This window comes from Gopherus evgoodei, chromosome 8 (assembly GCF_007399415.2).
Source record: "Gopherus evgoodei ecotype Sinaloan lineage chromosome 8, rGopEvg1_v1.p, whole genome shotgun sequence".
NCBI lineage: Eukaryota > Metazoa > Chordata > Testudines > Testudinidae > Gopherus > Gopherus evgoodei.
In genome coordinates, this window is record NC_044329.1 from 17,225,836 (window position 1) to 17,249,430 (window position 23,595).

General features: G+C 41.1%; 1 protein-coding gene across 1 annotated transcript in view; it reads left to right on the plus strand.

Moving 5' to 3' along the window:
• The first annotated feature begins 6,167 nt into the window (after positions 1-6,167).
• KCTD16 (potassium channel tetramerization domain containing 16) overlaps positions 6,168-23,595 on the plus strand; it is a 164,448-nt gene continuing 147,020 nt past the window's right edge. The window contains exons 1-2 of the mRNA XM_030572042.1: positions 6,168-6,689; positions 6,994-8,127. Of these exons, the coding sequence (XP_030427902.1) occupies positions 7,296-8,127 (832 nt within the window). The 5' untranslated portion in view covers positions 6,168-6,689; positions 6,994-7,295. The remainder of the gene's footprint in view (positions 6,690-6,993; positions 8,128-23,595) is intronic.

Genomic DNA, 23,595 nt, shown 5'->3' on the forward strand with positions numbered 1-23,595 from the left:
AATCAGTTTCACACATACAGAATGGGAGGATACTGTCTAGGAAGGAGTATGGCAGAAAGAGATCTAGGGGTCATAGTGGACCACAAGCTTAATATGAGTCAACAGTGTGATACTGTTGCAAAAAAAGCAAACGTGATTCTGGGATGCATTAACAGGTGTGTTGTAAACAAGACACGAGAAGTCATTCTTCCGCTTTACTCTGCGCTGGTTAGGCCTCAACTGGAGTATTGTGTCCAGTTCTGGGCACCGCATTTCAAGAAGGATGTGGAGAAATTGGAGAGGGTCCAGAGAAGAGCAACGAGAATGATTAAAGGTCTTGACAACATGACCTATGAAGGAAGGCTGAAACAACTGGGTTTGTTTAGTTTGGAAAAGAGAAGACTGAGAGGGGACATGATAGCAGTTTTCAGGTATCTAAAAGGGTGTCATCAGGAGGAGGGAGAAAACTTGTTCACCTTAGCCTCCAATGATAGAACAAGAAGCAATGGGCTTAAACTGCAGCAAGGGAGATTTAGGTTGGACATTAGGAAAAAGTTCCTAACTGTCAGGTTAGTTAAACACTGGAATAGATTGCCTAGGGAAGTTGTGGAATCTCCATCTCTGGAGATATTTAAGAATAGGTTAGATAAATGTCTATTAGGGATGGTCTAGACAGTATTTGGTCCTGCAGTGAGGGCAGGGGACTGGACTCGATGACCTCTCGAGGTCCCTTCCAGTCCTAGAGTCTATGAGTCTATAAGATGTGAGCGTCATGAACCTTCCTGGCCATCCCACGTGGATGTTGGTGAAACATCCCTTGTGATCCACCAGTGCTTGCAGCACCATTGAAAAGTACCCCTTGTGGTTTATGTACTGGGTGCCCTGGTGCTCCGGTGCTAAGATAGGGATATGGGTTCCATCTATCGCCCCACCACAGTTAGAGAATCCCATTGCAGCAAAGCCATCCACTATGACCTGCACGTTTCCCAGAGTCACAACCTTTCGTAGCAGCAGCTTAATGATTGCTTTGGCTACTTCCATCACAGCAGCTCCCACAGTAGATTTTCCCACTCCAAATTGATTCCTGACTGACCGGTAGCTGTCTGGCATTGCAAGCTTCCAGAGGGCTATTGCCACTCGCTTCTCAACTGTGAGGGATGTTCTCATCTTGGTATTATGGCGTTTCAGGGCAGGGGAAAGCAAGTCACAAAGTTCCATGAAAGTGCCCTTACGCATGCGAAAGTTTCGCAGCCACTTCGAATCATCCCAAACCTGCAAAACTATGCGGTCCCACCAGTCTGTGCTTGTTTCCCGGGCCCAAAATCGGTGTTCAATGGCTAGAACCTGCCCCATTACCAGCAGGATCTCCAAAGCGCAGGGGCCCGCGGTTTGAGAGAATTCTGTGTCCATGTCCTCATCACTCTCGTCTCCGCTCTGCCGTAGCCCCCACCTCCTCACCTGGCTTTGCAGGTCCAGGTTCAGCATAGACTGCACGAGAACGCGCAAGGTGTTTTCAACGTCCACGATTGCGGTCTTGATCTGAGCAGGGTCCATGCTTGCTGTGCTTTGGTGTTTGCACAGTTCACCCAGGAAAAAAGGCGCGAAACGGTTGTCTGCTGCTTTCACGGAGGGAGAGGTGAGGCTGTACCCAGAACCACCCGCGACAATGTTTTTTGCCCCATCAGGCACTGGGATCTCAACCTAGAATTCCAAGGGGCGGGGGAGACTATGGGAACTATGGGATAGCTACGGGATGGCTACCCACAGTGCAATGCTCCAGAAATCGACACTAGCCTCGGTACATGGATGCACACCGCTGAATTAATGTGCTTAGTGTGGTCGTGTGCACTCGACTTTATACAATCTGTTTTACAAAACCGGTTTATGTAAAATCGGAATAATCCCGTAGTGTAGACATATCCTTAGAGATAGACACCCACAATGTTTGTCTTACACACTAGTCCCATGAATCCTAGAAAGCCTTAATGTTATTATGCCACTTTGCAAAAACAATTGCATCTAAGCGGTGATGTTTCCAGGAATGATGTCTCACTATTGATTTACCAGATTTGAGCACAGCTTTCCTGTCACTTTGGAAGCTATGCTTCATGCCAAGACTAAATTTTCCTCCAGGAGTATTGGTTCTGGTATTAGTTAAAAAGAAGAACATGTTTCATCTTACTCACTTCTGATAGATGCTGCACTTCCTCTACTTTGGATTTCAGATGAGTTGTGGTTTTACACTGGAGTAACTAAGATCATAATTTTATACCTGACCTTATATGTGTATATATCTTACATATATATCATAGCTTACCTTATGTATATCTTACACCAATACTTCCCTTGGAGAGGTGGGAGTTTTACTCTTTTCAGGCTGCATTTAGCTGAATTTGGCTGATGGTTTGGAAGCTTTATGTAATGCTTTACTAAGAAAGCAATTGTACCAAAAGAAATTGCATTATATTTCAGCACTGAAAAATCCTGTGTAAAGAAACAAGATCTTGGACTGAATTTATTTCATTTGTTATTTGAAAAGTGTGAATGCTTTTCTAAAGCTGTTATGACTAAGATTCTAAAGTAATTGTTCTTTTCAAAGGGCAATTCTGATTATAATGTTTCAAAAGGACTTAGCGCTTAAACACATCACTGTTACTAATCACATGGTATCACAGCCAGAGTACTTTGTGGGAACGTTTACAGGCACCACCATTCTCTTTATTGCAGGGCCGGCTCTAACTTTTTTGCTGTCCCAAGCAAAAAAAAAAAGCTGGGCCCTGCCTTAACACCCCCCTCCAGCGCCACGCCACCGAAATACCCCCCGAACGCCGCCCCACCGAAACATCCCCCCAAGTGCCGCCATGCCAGCGAAACATCCCCCCCAGCACCACGCCGCCCCGCCGTAACACCAACCTGAGCACTGCCCCCCCGAAACATCCCCCCCAGCGTCACCCCACCGAAACATCCCCCCTGAGCACTGCGTCGCCCCGCAAAACACCTCCTGAGTGCCGCGCCGCTCAAACATCCCCCCCCGAGGGCCGCGCTGTGCCACCGAACCCCCTCCGAGCGCCGCGATGTCGAAACAAAAACAACAAAAAACACCTCACGCGCCAACCACCCACCCAAAATAAATAAATAAATAACACTGAGTGCCCCCCGCCACCTCAAGATTGGCCACCCCTTACAAGGTGCCACCCCAAGCACATCCCCAGGCCCCTAGGCCCTGCTGAACTTGAATTAGAAGTCAGATTCAGAAATCTAATTGAGATACTTAACCTGGGAGCCCAACCATTGCCTCCAACTGAAACCATTTTAAGAAAAAATACATATTTGAATAAATGTTTAGCTCTCCTTTTGAACATCAGTTTTACATTTCATCATTCACTTTTTAAATCAGAAGGTATTCAAATAAATAATTTCCCCCTTTTAATATTGATACATTACAGTAAAGTACATCTTTCAAATCATTGTGTTGGTATTTTATGTAAATAAAATTATGGATGCATTTTGAAAATCTCAGTCTGGTCTCTGAAATTGCAGGCACAACTTTGAGCAAATTTTGATTACACTATTTTTGCAAGCACAAAACCTCAGATTTAGTATACAAATTAGTTTTGAATGCCCCAAGACAGGTATAGACAATTAAATGACGCAAAAACACAGTGATGAAAATGGAGTTGTGCTTAAAACTGTGCCTTCAGGTCTTGGAACTAAGACTCTTATTTGATTATCATACTCTCAGAGAATTTTGAGTAGTTTTTGTTTTGTAAAGATGATGTGAAAGGCATAGGATCCGCCTTTTAATGCATATGTAATTTCAGGGTGATGTTTGTTGTAAACAGTTACAACATGTACTATTATGGCTTTGGTTTAACAAAGCATTTAAGCATGTGCTTAAGTCCTATTGACTTAACTTTAAGCATGTTTAATTCTTTGCTGAAGAAGAACAGACTTGAATATATGTTTTCTGATTGGGGACCTTTATAATCAGAAGTACAGCATTCCATAAAAAAGTTGTTTCCCCAATGTATAATTGGTATTTTCTTTGAATTTCTGACTTAATTTGAATAGCTAAAAACAAAAAGCAAAAATAGTTCACACAACAATGGTTCCTGGATAGAAGTTGAAAGCTAGCTAAAGATGTAAAAGTACAGCCATCATGTTCTTAAATAATGTAACTGTAATTATATCTACGAACCATAAGGTGGCGATGTAAGCATGCTAAATATACTGTAGGTTAGTCTTGCACTATGAAAAAAGTTATTGAAGCTACAACAGGTTAATGTGTTGGTTGAAGGGGCTGAATTAAATATAAATAAGCAATGAGAAGTTTATTGTTGTGCTGACTATGTAAAGTGTCCTGGACTTTATTAGCAGGGTGGTGATAAAGGGAGGTATTACACATGGAGATACTTGTATTTTACAACAAATTAAAGATTAAAAAGGTTTAAAATGTGAATTAAAAGTTATGCATGCCTGGATGAAATCAGTGTTTAAGTACTTCAGAATGCCTGATTGATAGGAATTCAATATATTAGTTGGCACACAATTTTGCCCATGTTTAACTATACTGAGGCCAATGCTGATGTCACACTGTTGTAAATCATAACTTCAGTGGAAGCCAACGGAGTTACATTGGTATGAGATCCGAATCTGCCTCATAATAAAGGAAGTACAATATTTCTTAAGTTATAGGTTCACTTGTCATTCAGCAAGATGATTGTTTCAGGTATACTTATGAGTCAAGACATTTTATTAAATTTATCAAAGGGCTTGCCTGGATTGGGAAAGTGAGCAATGTTTGAAAATGTTTCAGCAAATATGTGATAATTAACATATTGTATACCACTTAGCACATACAGACGCCTCCCGGGGTTACGCAAACCTGATTTATACAAATCTGCACTTATGGAAAAAGTTCCATAAGCTAGAAATAGGAGGATTTTTTTTTTGGCGTAATGGTCAGGTATATATTTCCGACTTACGCAAAATTCAAGTCACACAAGGCATTCTGAAACGGAATACTTGCCTATATCAGTGAGTGTCTGTATAGTAGACAAAGACAGCGGTGTTTAAAAATGTGTTAGGTGGTCACTGTCAATTCTAGGATCTAGACTGGGCCAAAGAGAAACGCTCATGCTTGAACTATTAGAAAACAATGTCCGTGATTCTCTCCCACCTTGCTGATGGCAATCCCGCAATGATGTGACTCCAGTGACTTCAGTGGAGTTAATGCCTATTTACACCATCACAAGTGAGAGCAGAATAAGGTCCTCAGCTGAATGGCGCATGTTATATTTATCGCATTGCCTGAAGGTTTGCTCAAAACTATAATGGCCCAATAAAGCTGATGTGCCAGTAAAATACAGCTTAATTAACACATATTAGCTAAACTGTTTTCAAACATTGCTCATTTTTACAACCTCACAAGTCTGTTGACAAAGTCCCCATGGTTATTTTAAACTCCTGTGTTAGAAATTCCTTACAAACTACTTTAACTATGAAATTACAGTTCAATGGGAAAATTGTGCTCCGGTTCTGATTATTTTTTTAAAAACTTGCTTGTCTCTTGCCTATTCCACATTATTTTCGCAACTGGTTCCAGTAAGTTCTGTGTCAGGAAATTGAAAGATGAATTAACCTACTGTGGTAAAATATAGAAAAGTTCATTTTGAGTCTTTGCATGTTAAGTCATTTTGCTCTATGTATCTGTGTGTCCCTGAGTAAAATCACATTTGGTTCTGTGCTGTATAGTGGGATGAATTTTTGTGTTGTAGGAGAAATGTATGTAATGCTAAAAGATTAATGAACCCCCCCCCCCCCGCTTAGAACAGGAAAGAACTTTATTTGAACTTCAAAAACAGAAGTCTGCAAAAGAAGCAGCAGTTGGAATCTCTTTGTCCACCCACAGGATTAAATGGAAAGTCATAGTTCACCCTTCCCTGGAGGAGCCTCTAGCTGCTTTGGGAATAGCTGTCTGTGGCAGCGCTGGGCAGTGCTGCTGCTTCTGTAACTTGTTACAAAATGAAAAAAGGAAAATGAATCAGAAAGTCCCCCTCTAGGTTCTTCTGTTTTCTCAAAGCCATATTCCTTTAAGATGATGTAATAGTCATTTCCCTGGATGGTTTCTTCCCTGCACTGCTGAAACAACAGCATCTGAACTGCACTGGGAACTGTGGAACCACCCAGCTCAGCAGCCAGAGCAGCAGCTCGGGCAGCAAGAGCAGACCAAACAGATACCCTGGGCATCCTTTCAAACGGCTGCAGGCTTGTCTTCTCTTACCCTTGCTGGGAACATGGGAGCTTCTTTGCCCTTCCTGCCAGGCAGGATACCACTTTGGGAACCCACTGAAATATGTCAGTTCTTTTCTCAGATTCTGGGGTTTCTGCAAGTCATCTAAACCAAGGTCCTTTCTGAAACTCTATCTCTTTTAAGGATCCTGATTGGGATTTATTTTGTTTTTTTTCCATCTCAGATATTGCTATATAGATTGGTTTTTCATGTTTCCCATCCTGGTTAACTTTCCTGTGACTCAGTTTAACTCTTGAGATCCACATGGATGGCTATTCTTAAGAGCACTTTTCCTACCTTTTCTGTCCCTTTCTGGGGTTGGATTTGATATTAACTGGACTCAGTGTGCCTGTGTGTGTTCTGATTGCTCTGAAAATTTTCTTTCCTTCACAAGAACTATACATTAGCTGTAACCAAGGTAAGACTTGATGCTTTCTCATTCTCTCATCTGTAAAGGCTCTAAATTAGACACTTGTTTAAAGTTGAGGTATGTATTTTCTTGTTAACAAAATGTTGCCATATGTATCCCCTCCCCCAAATATGTTAATTATTGCTTGGGGAGAAAAAAAACTTGCCAAAAATTTTATTTAGCAAAAGATCTTGATTTTATCTCCTGCAATCAGTACTAGAGGGGGCTTTGTGAACTGACCTATTTCCCTCTATTTTAACTTTTATGATGCTTAGGGAAATAATTGTCTTATTTTGTTTCCCCCCTTCAACAGACCTGTGAATAATCGTAGGCTTGGCTTGATCTTGATTTTTGGGACTTTGTTGGAAGATCTGTTTGCATTTAATGAAGTTATTGCTCTCCATCCATTGTTTAGGTTTTAAGCTGCTTTGCCAGCTTCTGTGACATAGTCACTTCTGGACAATTCTGATTTTTTTAATAAACTAACTTTTTGTTCCCCCCATTTCTTAAATATTATGAACCCTTTCGGGGGTCTGGTGGAGGAGCCTCATTCTACTCTTTGATGTGATTGATAGTCCTGCCATTCCGTGTGGCTGATTTTTGTTTTAATATACAATGGCTTTGAGTGGAAACTGCAGGACTTACCTCCCTCCTAGAGAACAAGGGGCTGGTCTACACGCCTTCCCAGAGGTGGTGGAGCTAAACGTAGGTGGTCAAGTATACTTCACTCGCCATTCCACCTTGGTGGGCATCCCCCACTCCTTGCTGTGGAAAATGTTCACCCCCAAGAGAGAGACAGCCAGTGATCTAGCTAAGGACTCCAAGGGAAGGTTCTTCATTGATAGAGATGGTTTCCTCTTCCGCTACATTCTGGACTATCTCAGGGACAAGCAAGTGGTCCTGCCTGATCACTTCCCAGAAAAGGGAAGGCTCAAAAGGGAAGCTGAATATTTTCAGCTCCCAGACTTGGTCAAACTCCTAACTCCTGATGATGTCAAGCAAAGCCCCGATGACTATTGCCACAGCGACTACGAGGAGGTCTCTCAAGGCAGTGACACAAGAATATGCCCCCCATCATCACTCTTACCTTCAGATCGAAAGTGGGGTTTCATTACCATTGGGTACAGGGGGTCGTGCACCATGGGAAGAGAAAGCCAAGCTGATGCCAAGTTCAGGAGAGTCCCGAGGATTTTGGTTTGTGGAAGGATTGCTCTAGTCAAAGAGGTCTTTGGAGAAAGTTTGAATGAGAGTAGAGACCCAGATAGGGCACCGGAAAGATACACCTCCAGGTTCTATCTCAAGTTCAAGCACCTGGAGAGGGCTTTTGACATGCTGTCAGAATGTGGATTCCACATGGTGGCCTGCAATTCCTCAGTGACGGCTTCTTTTGTCAATCAGTACACAGATGATAAAGTCTGGTCCAGCTACACTGAATACGTCTTCTACCGTAAGTACAAGAGATTTGTAGGGGAAAAATAATTATCTGGTTAAAACCTGTCTCATTTGGTGTGTATTTCGTTTTCAGAGCACTAGCAGGTTTGATTTCATTCTCTCTGCAGCTGATGGAAGTTGTCTTCTGATAAAACAGAATCCAAGGGGACATGCTTTAGTATAAGCTTTTAAAATGTAAATTAACACTGAACTCGCTGGTGTGGGCTTGGCTAGGTGGCAGCACAGACTGCCAGAAGCACCTTTTCTTCCCCACAACTCAAAGGTGTTGCTATCGGAGGCTTTGTGAATCAGCCATTTGACTGCCTTACACATTTCCTGAGTACTCCCTGGATGTAATGTAAGCCTTGTGAACACATTGTAGATTTAATTACAGAAAATCTTCAAATGAGATTCAATATACAAAGGTAATAGATGTTTGATAATAGGCACAGTCAGCCAAGCCATCTGTCAACAAGGCTAACATGCACACATGCAGGGAAGTAGAAGAAATGCAGTCGTGCTGTCTCCTTTTCAGAACCAACTTATGTTCTTTAAAATGAGGATTCAGTGGATAGATAGGCAGGTGGCTACATGCTATTATGAAACACGTTATGAAAAGCAGATCGTTCCTAACTAGATGGATATATCCTGCTAACTGGAATCACATCAGATCACATACTGTTATACTAATTTTGATCTGATAGCTCTAGCATGCTCATTAACTTCCTAAATTGATATTCAGCCAGAGACACTGTTACCAATGGTAACATTAGGGTAATTTTGATTCCATAATCCTGTATCAGAAAATCATTCCACAACTCTGGGACTTAAATATTCTAGGAGTGGGCTAGGCTATTTTACTAATACTTCAAAAAGGTAAAGGAGAGAATGTTTCCCTAGTCTCTTTGCACAAGTGGAGTTTATCATCTTTTAAAGATCATGTGTTGGGCAGAGGGATAGAAAGGTGAATAACAGCTACTTGTCTCACCTGTTACGCTGCATAACTATTGTAGTCAATATATCCCCAGTAACATGAAGAGTTGACTGTGTTGAAAGATGCCCAGAACTTGAGTAGTTTATTGACATGTAATAAACTACAGTGTAACCCTAGGCTAAGTACCACCTACTCCTGTTACTGAGCTCAACAGGCAGCCCAAATCTGCTTATGTAATAGTCCTTAAGTTAGCTTTCCAAAAAAGCCTTCTGTATTTTTGATATGCATAGATTTATTGAAAATCAGTTTTATATCAGGACTTCTTGGTAAAATACTTCAGAGATCTTGGATCAGCTCAAACTCAGGCTGAGCTGGATGATTTATATTACTAGGTTTCTAATATTTGAAATCAATATCTGACATGAAGTTACAGTAGAATCATTGTAATTCCAGAAATGTATGGTAGTAAATCATATTTAAATGTAAAAAAAATCAGAAAAAGCTATACACTTGCTGGAATTTTACCAGCTATTTAAAAAACTGAATCAGGACCCAAATAATGTTATGTTAATTAGCAAATAGAGATCACTGATATCTTATATTCATATTCTTCAGAACTTTATCCTTCATAGACTGTGCTAGGTATTGGCTTTCTTTTTGTGATTATTAGTGATGAAGCTTAGATACCAAGGTGATAAGGGCTTTAGAAATATCTGAGAGCAAAAAGAGAGTGTGAGCGTGTGGAATGGGCTTGATCTAACCTTGCTTCCATCCATACAGGCCTGATCCAAAGCTATTGAAATCCCTGGAAAAACTGTCATTGAATTCACAGGATTTGTGTCTGACCCTATCTGAACACACTTCAATTTTGTGGATGTTTGAAATTCTAACCTAGATCCAGACCTAATTTTTTTAAATGGTCCCTATCTGCATAATGGGCCAAACCAATGACCACAATGCAAACTCATCCTGCTCAATCTAGATCCAATTCATACCATTGTGACTAGTTTGTCTCCAGTTACTGCACCAATTGCCATTGTTGAATTGCAGGGATTTTACAGCTGCATGTTCATAAACTGGTGATGGGCAGAGCTAATATAAGAACAGAGGCAACACATATAGATAATATGTAGATTGGAAAAAGCCCTTTCACATCTAATCTCCAAAAGTCATTTTGGAAAGCTTTGAGGACCAGTAAAATTGACAGCTGGCTTTCTAGTGGGACATTACAACTTCTTTGCAGCTGCTTAGCCATAATTATTTAATTAGAAGCTGCCAACTGTGCCTATATAAGCATTAATTAATCAAGCTGTTGTGCTCAGGTTAATGGCCGAAACCATGGGAGGTGCTCTAAAGCAACTAGTCACTGTAGTTATGTGCTAAGATGTTCTTAGCGGAGCAGCTTAACTACCTCCTGTGAAAACTTAAAGCTCAGATACTCCTCAGAGGTGGGGAATGGACGTGAAAGACGTTAATTTTTAAAAGAAAGAAGAATGGGGGGAAAAACATGTTGGTCTTGTATAGTGTATGTTCCATAGTTGGCAAGCAGATAAAGAATATCCAGCATGTGGAAATTAATCCATTTGAAAGTAATGAGATGGACCGAAGACAAATATGCAAAGTGGAAGTTTTCCAGATAAGCTGCTAGCTACAGATTGTGCAGTCAACAAAATGTAATGTTAATACTAAGGGACATGTATCCATATGTAGGTGCCATTAAGGCTAATGGGAGATTCATGTTCAGGATGGGTGAAAATTAACCAGAATTTCAGGGGCCACAGAAAGTATCCAACAGCAAACTGCAGCTGTGTTGCTGAGAAGGGCTGCAGAGCAAGCACACAGAATGACTGTGCAAACTCCTTCCCCCTTGTGTGCAGTGCAGCTGGGTTCCACTCCAGTTTCAAATAGGCCAGTGCAAAGGGGAATTTGGAGACAGGCTGTGTTTGTACAGTGGGTCCCCAATGAAACAGACCCAGGAACTGCAGTATCTGTGTAGGGAGCATGCAATTCCTTCTCCAAGGTGGGACAGTAGTTGAGGATGAAGGATAGATTTCTTTTCTCCTCCACCCCCTAGTTTTCCTATGCTAAGGCTGTGTTTAAGCAGAGTTTATATTGGCAAAGGGTGAATTTGATCCAGTGAGAAGAGTGTCAACTTTTGATGTGCTTTTTCTACTACTACATTAAGTACAGATCGTCCCGAATTAACACCTTACATCCAAACACCCTGATCTTGTAGTGTTCACCCTCTGCACCTGGATATTATTTTTTAAAATGTTTTCAAACTTTACCGTAGACTGAACCAAAAGCCTGGGTTTGGATACCTCCTAAACTTCAGTGTGTTTTGAAATCTGGAACTGGGTCAGCATTTTGTGGCTTGAGTCCCTCTAAATTTAAGGGGACATATATAGACAGACTCCCCTCCTCTTATTTTAGGAGCAGATTACAAACCAAACCTTTCCACTTGATTCCAAAATTACACTCTTGCCAGAGCAGTTGGCTTGGGTCTCACACAAAGATATCTATGAGTTCTTAAACCTGAAGTAGGAGAGAAGAGGTTGGAAAAGCCCCAGTTTTAAACATTAGCTCAGTGGCTCCCAATTTGTGTGTGCGCATTTGTATGCCAGAGTGGTTCAGGGGTACAGGGCAGAGGACAATAGCAATGTGAAGTGGGTTGGGGTAAGCCACATGACCCATATCCATTCTGCTCCCACTGCAAACCAGTCTGCTGCTCTAAGTAAAGTAGCAGGTGCTTTCTTTAAAGCCACTAGCACTCACCTTCTCTCTCTGCTTCTCAGTGGCCTCTCACGTAGCTGGCTTTGGGAGCAGCTCACATGCATATGGCTGCAAGTCTAGACTGTAGCCTGCCATTCTAAGCTCCTGTTCTCTCCTTTTCCAGCTCTCATTATAGCTGTGGGTAGCACCAACTAATAACCCAATACACACCCCAAACAACAGGTAGCGTTCTGTTGAGTTGGAGGAGGAATGGAAAGCCACTAATGAAAAAGAAAAATACAAAAAACTGATAGGGGAAAGAAGGGAAAATACAGAAAAGAATTGGAGAGAGAGAGAGAGAGCTAATGAACAGACAGAAGGAGAGACAGTAACAACTGTGCTAAAACATGGTGAAAGGTGACTTGGTGGGGGTACCCATCCCCCAATGTTCTAATGATTTTCCAACAAGAAAAGGTTGGGGGAGCCACTGAACTAGATTAGATTATTGTCCACATAATGAGTGCAGAGATACATGCAAATAAGTTATTCTTCAAGCCATTTTCCAAAATCTAAGCAAGCATGAAAGTTACATTTAAATTTGAGGAAATTATGCACATTTCCTTAAGCCTGGCCTTCAGTAGGCCACTTCATAGCCGTGCACACAGAGCATCTCAAGTAGCTGTAATGTTCAAAGGAAGCTTTGAAACATCCATGGCAATATGACTGTAGATGGAAAATTAATTGACAGGATTCTTACTCCTTAAAGACATGCCCTGCCGCCACTCATTATGGCAAGAGTTGTAGACTTTGGCTAGGGTGACCAGACAGCAAATGTGAAAAATTGGGACATGGGTGGGAGGTAATAAGAGCCTATATAAGAAAAAGACCGCAGAATTGAGACTATCCCTATAAAATCAGGACATCTCGTCACCCTAACTTTCTCCCCTTATCCTTTTAACAAAATGATGTTTGTGGGGGTATTTGTCTACTTTGATGGTAGCAGTTTGGTATAAAGAGATGGTTGTGGAGTATTCTCAAATTATCTGCAGTTTAATGATCATATCCTATTAAGTGAGGTTGGATGAGGGAAGAAGTAAAGTAATTGGTATCCACTTAGAATTTAGCTTGATGGCCTTTAACTGAAAGTGCAGATCTCACATTATAATCTGTGTAGTATTCATATGGCATATTTTATTCGAGATTTATGTAACCAGCTGCAGCAGCAGGTCAGTATTTTCATGTGAATATAGCTGAAAGAGCATTTAATTAGTGTGTGTATACATACTATAAATAACTTGAGCCTCAAAGCAAAAGTTTGACAAACAAAATTCAATGCAAATGTATTTTGAAATCCACAAGATATAAAACCACATGGATTAGGCATAGAAGAAAAGGCCATTAAATTATCTTATCCATCTTTCTGCCTCTTCAAAAAGTTCTCTTTAGTATATTTTCTAGTATTTTCTTCAGTCTAATTTTAAATGTCTTGAGTGAAGAGGATCAAAATGACCAGAAAAATAACAAAATGAAACCAGGCCCTGAGAATGTTCGTCTTCAGTTCTTGCTGATGTGAGATATTCAATGTTCCCATCCCCCCCACAGTGTTGCCTTCAGTTCATCATCATCATCATCTCCTCTGTTTCTTATTCCACTGCTGGGTAAAAAGCTTATTCTGCAGTGCTCCTTGTCCATCATGAGAAATAAGAGGCTTGTCTGAAGTCTCAGTAGGCTTCATTTCAACACCTTGATGAGGGTGTGATTCTGTTATCCAGGTCTGTTTTCCTGCTTGTTACTACCAAATCAGGAGGTTTCAAGGGCCTTGCTCAGAGGCACTGTATCAAATTTGGGTGAAGGTCAAATTGTGTCCAACTAGTTATCTAGACTGAATAGTGTGCTCTTCAGAATTTACCATAGTAGAACAGTTTGGTTAGAGTCATCCCACTGATCAGAAGTTTGATTATTTAGATGTTAATACATAACCTGAATAATCTCATTATTCTAATTTGATTATAAACAAATTGACCTAAAGATTTAGGTTAAGGTCTCATCTCAGCAATTACATGAAACAAACCCTTAAAAAGTGGTTTTGCTGGTTTTAAGGAGTCTAACTTCATTGTTTTGTTTTCATTCTACTCCAGTCTTATTAAACTAGATATAGCTATTGTTGTTCAGGAGATTTAAAGCAGGAGATGGCACTATTGGTGCAGCAGTGGGGGAAAGTAACAAACGACTTCCTGGTATGGAGGCCCAGCTCTGGGCGTGGGGCTGGGGTCAGCCTGCCCCAGCCAACCCATCCACGCTGCCTGTCATGTGCTGCCTGGGGCTCTGGCGGTGATTTAAAGGATCCAGGGCTCCAGCTGCTGGTGCACTAGTAGCATCTGGGAGCCCCAGGCCCTTTTAAATCACTGGGCCCACTGCCTCTTTTGCCCCCTGTCGGCAGCCCTGCTGGTAGAGTTGCCAACAGCGGTGGGCAAAAGGGGCAGCGGCAGTGCTTTAACATTGGCTGCATATGGGCCGGTACCAGCAGCCAGTTCTTACCAGTATGCTGTACTGGCCTATACCGGCCCACTTTCACCCCTCTCTTGGTGCCTTTCTAGATACACAGTACTAACTGTGAGGAGTAGTTAGCTTAATTCTCACCTTGGATATGCCCCATGTAGAGTTCATGTTTAGTATAAATAGGTAGACCTCTCATGTTGCTGTAATTAAAAATACCATTTAATTCCTGGTCCAAAATTATTCCACATTGGGGGGAGTAATTTTTACTGACCTGCGTCATTGTCAGGCTGATTTCTGGGTAGATTCACCACAAGCAGAGGCACTCAGTATTGTTATCTAGCTCTCCACTGTGGAAGAAGATCTCTGAGTTATTGTTAGGGCTCTACCAAATTCATGGTAGTGAAAAACTCATCACGGACCGTGAACTCTGGTCTCCCCTGTGAAATTTGGTCTTTTGTATACTTTTACCCTATACTACACAGATTTCACGGGGGAGATCAGCGTTTCTCAAACTGGGGGTCCTGACCTAAAAGGGAGTTGCAATGTTATCATAGGGGGTCACGGTATTACCACCCTTACTTCTGCACTGCTGCCTTCAGAGCTGGGTGGCCGAAGAGTGGTGGCTGCTGGCTGAGGGCCCAGCTCTGAAGGCTGCAGTGCAGAAGTAAGAGTGGCAATACCATACCATTGCTATCCTTTCTTCTGCACTGCTGCTGGTAGTGCTGCCTTCAGAGCTGGGTTCCTGGCTAGCAGCCACCGCTATCTGGCAGCCCAGTTCTGAAGGCAGCACCATCGGCAGCAGCACAGAAGTAAGGGTGGCAATACCATACCCTTGCTATCCTTACTTCTGCACTGCTGCTGGCGCTGCCTTCAGAGCTGGGTTCCTGGCTAGCAGCCGCTGCTATCTGGCAGCCCAGTTCTGAAGGCAGCACCAGCGGCAGCAGCACAGAAGTAGGGGTGGCTATACCATACCCTTGCTATCCTTACTTTTGCATTGCTGCTGGCGCTGCCTTCAGAGCTGGGTTCCTGGCTAGCAGCTGCCGCTATCTGGCAGCCCAATTCTGAAGACAGTGGCAGCAGCACAGAAGTAAGGCTGGCAATACCAGACCCTTGCTATCCTTACTTTTGCACTGCTGCTGGCGCTGCCTTCAGAGCTAGGTTCCTGGCTAGCAGTTGCTGCTATATGGCAGCCCAGTTCTGAAGACAGTGGCAACAGCGCAGAAGTAAGGTTGACAGTACCTCAACCCCACCCTACAATAACCTTGCAACTGCCCTCCACCCAACCCATCTTTGGTTCAGAACCCCTACAGACACAACACTGAATTTTCAGATTTAAATAGCTGAGATCACAAGATTGACCGAAATGGACTGTGAATTTGGTAAGGCCGTAGTTATAGTTAGTATTCTTGTGGAGTCCCACTGGCAGAGGCTTGCATCCTTTTGCTGACTTTCTGCTGGTCACTCAAACCTTCTGTCACTTGGGCTCTCCCACTTTGAGTGGTAATTTGCCTGATTGTGTTGGGTCATGTTATGCCATCAGCTTTTAATTAGATTAGGCCAATGATGAAATCTTAAAAATAGGTGTCATGTTCTCTATGGAAAAATCCCATAGAATTTACCAAAAGTAAACACAATAGAGTTGTATGGTAATGTAATTTTTCTAGAGACCTACAGAATTCAATAACGGGTGATCATGTCTCTATAGGTATTTTATCCATCCTACAAAATGGGTTTAGTTCTTTATGAATCTCTATAGGATGGTTTAAGGATCCTTTAGAAGGTTATAGTTCTCTAATAAATCCCTTTGGGGCTTTTCCATGAAATGAGGTGGTCCTTTCTCATCTGAAAAGGGACTATGTAAAAATGGCACCTTATGTAGTGCAACAGATCTGCTGTGTATCTCAGCTCACATTGGCTTATTTTAGTGACAAAACATTTTTACTACTCTTTCCTTTTTGTTAGCACTGCAGAGCCACAACAACTTGAGGAATGTGAGCTGAATTCTCTTCTGGCTTGGGTATCATCAACAGAAATGTTAACTAAGCTTTAAGGACCTAATCCAAATACCAGTGAAGTTATTGGAAAGTCTCCTGTTGAATTCAGTGGACTGTGGATCAAGCCCTACATGCAAAGCAAAATTTTGCCTTCAGTTATGCCTGTGAAGCCTGTTTTCTGCAGTGGGGTTAACAGGTATAATTGAGGACAGAATCTGATTTGCAGAATCTTTATTGCTGCTGCTCATGTTCAAGCCATAAATAATCTGGTTTGACTTCCAGTGCCCAGCTTGAGTTTACAGGGCTGGCAGCTGGAAATAACCCCTCGTTTTAACAGTAAACTAATTCACATTGGATCTGGATGTAATTGAGAGATGCTAACCATGGGACCTCAGCAATGCCAGTTTCACAGATCCACTTTTGAGATTAGAATTGCATTGTAATTTATATAATATATGTAATAGTTCTCTGGGGAGTTTTAGCACCAATCTCTCTAGAAGAGACATGGATAAAAGGAACCCTAACAGTGAACTCTGAAGATACTGTGGGAGGAAAAATTCTAGTTGCTAGGTTCCCTGAAGAGAATAGAATTATGGAAATTAAAAATGGAAATGTTTGACTGTCATTTTATATGTTCCCTGAGGACCAGTTCAAAATTGTTGTTTGTTCTCTGGTGCTTTTTCCAGTCTGACGACTTCAGATTTTTTTAAAGAAGTTGGCTGGAGTGTAGCTGTGGTTCTTTAAGAGAGACTAACTAGGAAAGAAAAGAGCAAGAATAAGAGAACACAGTGAAGCTACTTATTTTAATTAGATTTTAACAAACGTACAAAAATATACAGACAAATGTTTCACTGTGGCAATTGTTTTTCAGTTATTCTGGAATGGTTGGAATTTTTAGTAGTAGTATTTTCCTCTACTTCTCATTTTTTCAGCTTTTCAAAGGCTAGGGTAATGTATGGCACACTTGGAACTAGAAGCAAAATTTAAATTACATGTTCAGAATGAATTAGAGTAACCTTTTATGAATCTTACGGTAAAACGTATCCTTCTTGGTAAAGGAGGAAAATAGTTATTGAGTGGGTTAGAGTTGGTGGAATGATTTAAATTGTCTCTAAAATGAAGTGGGGAGTGACTATGCCATGCTGAAGAATATTACATGACTGATTTTTGCCTTATCGCTTTCAGAGGATGTGAACAAGTTAATATAGGGATAAAAATAAACAAAATTGAAGACAAATACTAAACCATATCACGCTATCTATTTAAAGCAAATTTTCCTGTTAAAATCATATGCATTAAGTCATGTAGTGAGCCATATTGTGCTATTATGACTCATTAAAAATAGTCCTACTTAAAAATTGATGTCTCAATATGGCCCACTGTTTGCCTGATTTTTAGAGTTGCTGAGCCCCTTCTAGTTCCCAATGAAATCAGAACACAAACTCTGTCAAGTAAAATGTAAAAGTATAAGAAGGAAGGCCAAGAAAGAATTTGAGGAGCAGCTTGTTAAAGATGCAAAAAAAACCCTAAACAGTTTTTTAAGTACATCAGAAGCAGAAAGTTTGCCAAAAAGGCAGTGAGGCCACTAGATGACAAAGGTATTAAAGGAGCAGTCAAGGAAGACAAGACTATTACAGAGATGCTAAATGAATTCTTTGCATCAGTTGTCACTGCAGAGGATGTGGGGGAAATACCCACATCAGAGCTATTCTTTTTGGATGACAGATCTGAAGTACTGTCCCAGATTGATGTATCAGTAGAGGAGGTTTTGAACAAATTGACAAACTAAACAGTAATAAGTGACCAGGACCAGATGGTATTCACCTAAGGGCTCTGAAGGAACTCAGATATGAAATTGGAGAATTACTAACTGTAGTATGTAACCTGTCACTGAAATTAGCCCCAGTACTAGATAACTGGAAGAGGTGATCCTGGCAATTGCAGGTTAGTCTAATTTCAGTACCTGACAAATTGGTAGAAACTGTTATAAAGAACAGAATTATCAGACACATAGATAAACACAATTTGTTGGGAAAGAGTCAGCATGGATTTTGTAAAAGGAAGTTATGCCTCATAATTTATTAGAATTCTTTGAGGGAGTCAATAGGATGTGTATAAGGGTGATCCAGTCCATATAGTGTACTTGGGTTATCAGAAAACTTTTGACAAGGTCCCTCAGCAAAGGCTTTTAAGGAAACTAAATAGCCATGGGATAAGAGGGAAGGTCCTTTCATGAATCATCACTGGTTGAAATATAGGGGAGAAAGTTCTGGAATATATAGTCAGTTTTCACAATGGAGAGAGATGAACAGCGGGGTGCCCTATGGCTCCGTAGTGGGACCTGTGCAGTTCAACATATTCACTAATGATTTGGAAAATGGGGGGAACAGTGAAGTGACAATGTTTGCAGATGATACAAAATGATTCGAGATAGATAAATCCAAACCAGATTGTAAGGAGTTAGAGAGGGAGCCCACAGAACTGTGTGATTGGGCAACAAAATGACATAAAATTCAGTGTTGGTAAGGCATATTGGAAGAATAATCCTGACTATATGTAACCCTCCTGCCATGTGGAGCCGGCAGCAACAAGGGCTGGGTTTAATATCTAGGGGTTCCTTTTCAACAATACAACAGAACCAGCTTGAGCCCCTACCCATTAACCTGGGAAAATTACACACCACCCCAGGCACCTCTGAGAGGCAATACTTCCCCACTCACAAGCACAGTCTGAGTGTGGAAAAGAAACTTTTAATGAAAGGAGGGACGTCACCTGACATTAATTAGGGAAAATGCCACAAGCAGGATTCATAATCGTAAAACCGTGAGCAGGACACCCACCCCAGAGTATGTGGTGGAGTCTCTTCTGCCTCATGTTCTTGAGTTCTACAACCAAAAGTTCCTTTCCTATGCTCCTCTCCTCCCTCACCATACCCCACTCACTGTGGTTGTCTTTGGTCAGTGAGGACCCAGGGTAGGATATGCATCTCTGTGAGTTCATCTCCCACAAGGGAAGAAGGCACCTTGCTTGCTCCACCATCTGAGCACTTGCTCTGGCTGGCTGCCTGCGAGCCATGGTTCCTCTCCACTGGTCGCCCTTTGAGCCATGGTTCCATTGACTGGTCACCTACTGCCACATGCCTTTCTGCTGTGACCTCTGCAGGTCAGTCTCTTGAGGTTCCACCCAGCTATTAGTGATTTTCAGCTCTTAGGCTGGGCACAAATGCTATCCCACCACAAGTGACAGAAAATATCACGCCAATATATAAATCCATGGTGTGCCCACAACTTGACTATGTGTCCAGTTTAGATCACTCCATCTGAAAAAAGGTATAGTGGAACTGGAAAATGTTCAGAGAAGGGCAGTAAAGATGATCAAGGCTAATAGAACAGCTTCTATACGAGGAAAGGCTAAAACGATTATGGTTGTTCAGTTTAGAAAGGAGACAGCTAAGGGGTGATATGATAGAGGTCTATAAAATCATGAATGGTGTGGAAAAAGAGAATAGAGTAGTGTTATTTACCCTTTCACACAATACAAAAAGATGGCATCACTCAATGAAATGAAAAGGCAGCAGGTTTAATACAAACAAGAGGAAGTACTTTTCCACACAGTGCACAACTAATTTGTGAAACTCATTGCCTTGGGATGTTGTGATGCCCCGAAGTGTATCTTAAAAAGAACTGAAGAAGTTCATGGCAGATAAGTCCATCAATAGCTGTTAGCGCAGAGGGACAGGGACCCAACCCCATGCTCAGGGCGACCCTAAACCTCTGACTGCCAAAAGCTAGAAGTGGAAGACAGAGTTGGGTCACTCCATAATTGCCCTGTTCTGTACATTCCCTCTGAAGCTCTGGCATGGACCACTGTAAGAAACAGGATACTAGGCAAGATGGACCATGCTCTGACCCAATACGGCAGCTCTTATGTTCTTATGTCCTTGGCATTAGCACAATGCATGCTATTATTCTTGGTTTCCACAGTAAGCTTGTTGTATTAGCCTTCTAATAGTATTTTAAAAGGTAATTAATAATCTGATGTGATAAATTTTTACATTTTAATACCTGGTTATGGGCATTGTTGAGATGCCCATATAAACGGTTCAGTTAGACAGAATGTAATCTCACGGACCACTTTTCATTGAATATCAGTCACGTACGTGCCTTTTCATGTGTAAGCTGAATGTTGATGTTGAACACCCTACAGCTGTAATAGATAAACAGGCTTAGGAAGCTGGTTCTTAAATTGTTAATATTAATAATTTTCTAGTGCTTTTTCAGAATCTTCTGGCAAAGTGATTAGCAATTTGTAGTGGCTCATTGATTAGCTGCTGCAGGCAGTCAAAAAAACTCTATACAATAATGATAAAGAAAACCCTGGCCATCTTAGTTTCTAATGCATCCTAAAACCCTCTTATAAAAATGACCTTATTTAATGAACAGCTGAACACTGTGCTTCAGCTGATTACTGGAGTGTTCTGTTTGCTTCCTTTGGGCTCCTGAGACTACCGAAATACTGGTGCTGTAAGCATGGTCAGCACTTTGCTCTAGGTGTTGAGTGCCTAGATGATTTTTACATTGCTTGGTAGTGTCTCCTAGGAAGAAAATACTGTAATGTACCTGTTAGTTTTAAAAGCAAGAGGCTCTGCTGAAGTAATACCAAACGGTATCTTAGTGGTGTTCAGCAGAAAGGCAGGGGAGAGCCTTAGAATATCTGGGTTGGACAGGATCTCAAGAGGTCATCTAGTTCAACCCCCTGCTCAAAGCAGGGCCAATCCCCACCTTTTTTTTTTTTTTTTTTGCCCCAGATCCCTAAGTAGCCTTCTCAAGGATGGAACTCACAATCCCTGGTTTAGTAGGCTAATGCTCAAACCACTGAACTATCCCTCCTCCTGAATTCAGCATGCTGTTTCAGTCCCCATTAAATGAAGTTTTCCGTATTGTCAATATGTGAATTACTTCAGTATACTATGAGGCTTAAGAAACAATTGTGTTTTTCATTCATCACCATTCCTATAACATCCTAAACTTTTGTTTAGAAGTTGCAGACATTCTTGGAATTATCACTGGTGCTCTGTTTATTATAGAGGTTTAAAATGCCCCTTTGAACTGGAGGCAAAATTACCAAATAGGGTTTGTTTTTGTAAATTTGGTAGCTCAGTGACTAGACAGGGGTTGTTTTTAATTTCCTTTACTGTGCTTCCCAAACACTGCAACCAATTCGTTTTACCAGCTCTCTTTTTATTATAACTGCCCTTAACATATTGCTCCTCCCATTGAAACTACTTTTTGTAACCTCAGGAATAGTTTAAAGCCTGCTTTCCACATTCCAAATCCTCCTCACTCACAAATCTAGCCCTTGTTTCTCACCCATGTTGTAATCTGTAAACCTGCTCAGCCATGGATTGGACATGAAAGTTCTAGGCTTGATATGGAGGTTACATGCTTGACATGAAGATTTTGGGATGTAATTGTTATAGAGATCACATGCTGCATTTCAGGGATAATGTAAGCTTGAGTATGAGGGTGATCTAAATCTGAACACAGTTTGGGAATGGAGTTCCAAACCCTCTGGGTTTCTAAGCCTCTATCCAGATCCTGTAAACTGTATTCAGATGTATCAGAGGGGTAGTCATGTTAGTCTGGATCTGTAAAAAGCAATAGAATCCTGTGGCACCTTACAGACTAACAGAAGGAGATTTCTAAGGTGCCACAGGACTCTGTCCCTTATTCAGAGGAGCATTCCCAGTCTCTGCAAACCTTTCGGGGGAACCTTAGCCCCATTTCAAGTGAATATGGATTAAGTTTCCAGCACATTTCAGTTTATATTTTTATATCAAAGCCAAATCAAGTTGAAATAGAATAAATGAAACAGTGGTTTGACCGAGTTTTGCACTGAGTATTAAGTTTGTTCAAAGCCAAAATCTCAGAGCAAAATTTGATGAGTGAGAATTTGCTGGGATAGAACCTGAGGAAGTTTTTGCATGTTCCCCTTTTAAGGGAACCTACTGAGTTCCTCTTAGCTCAGAGTTTAACTGGTAATATAGGAAGGTTCAGGTATTTACTGCCAGATTTCCAAAGGTTGTCATGAGAGCTGCGTTTGAAAGCATAGTTGGCTTTTTGCAGATGTATACTTCGTATACACTTTTCAAAATGTGATTATTGATAACCAGTCGAACTATGTGTAAAAATGCCCACATCTAACATGCATGCAAATTATTTTCCTTATTGAAGTTAAAACAAAAAACCTGTCTAGGAACTGCATTAAAAGGGAGGCTTGGACTGTGAATAAAAAAAATAAGATTGTAATTCTTGAAAAACAATAAAGACATGCTGAAAAACAATTGCAAAAATGTTAATTGTGACATGCACAATTACTACATTTGTAGTGAGCCCATAAAGAAGAATTTGACAGGTTTGTGCTAATTCACAAGTACTTTGGCTTTATTTAGTTTACTTTCTAGTTTTTGAGGCAGTCTTCAGTTCGAGTTGGGGAGCAATTGTCCAAATGGATCAGACAAACTTTTAAAAAAAAACAAACCAAGTACTTTTGGAAACGTGGGATGTGTGGTTAGTGCTGAATTCTATTTCCTTCAATTTCATATGTTACACCATAGCATTGGGGCATATTGTGCCACTGATTTTTCAGCAGAACTCCCTTTTGAAATTTGTAATTTCCCAGGAAGTCAAAGGGGAATTCTGTTTCAGAATCAATGGCACAATAATAATAATATTTTGCATTTATATAGCGTTATTCATCAAATGGTGTCAGGTATGATTTTCGGGGCTTCATAGGTATTCATATTTTATGTAAAAACCCTTGGTACTCAGTAAGTCAAATAATTACAGTAAGAAATAAATTTATAGCAACAATAAAAATTTTCCCCCTCAATACAGTATACTTGCCCAAACCTCACTGTAATAGCTACCATACATGTAGTATTTTTATTTAACATCTTTTCTTGCCCTTTTCCATCCAATAGTTCACTCACTCTGTTCTTCAGCTTTCTACCAAATGGCTCACTGTCCCAGTACTATACCTCTGGTAGTAGAGAGCTAATCTCCAACCAGTGTTAATTCGCTTTGCTCCATTGACTTCAGTGGGAGCTGCACCAATATATAGCAGCTGAGGATCTGGCCAAGAGAATTTCTAAAGTATTTTATTACTGTACTTACTTATTGCTCTTATTGTCCTGTGGCAACAGCAGCTGGCTTTTCAGCCAGCTCCTGGAATACTTGGCCTTTAGGTTTGTCAGAGAGTTATTGTGCCCATTGCTTGACAAGACTCTTTCACTCTCATCGACATGATTTGTCTTTAACCCTTTGTATATTCCATATATTTTTCA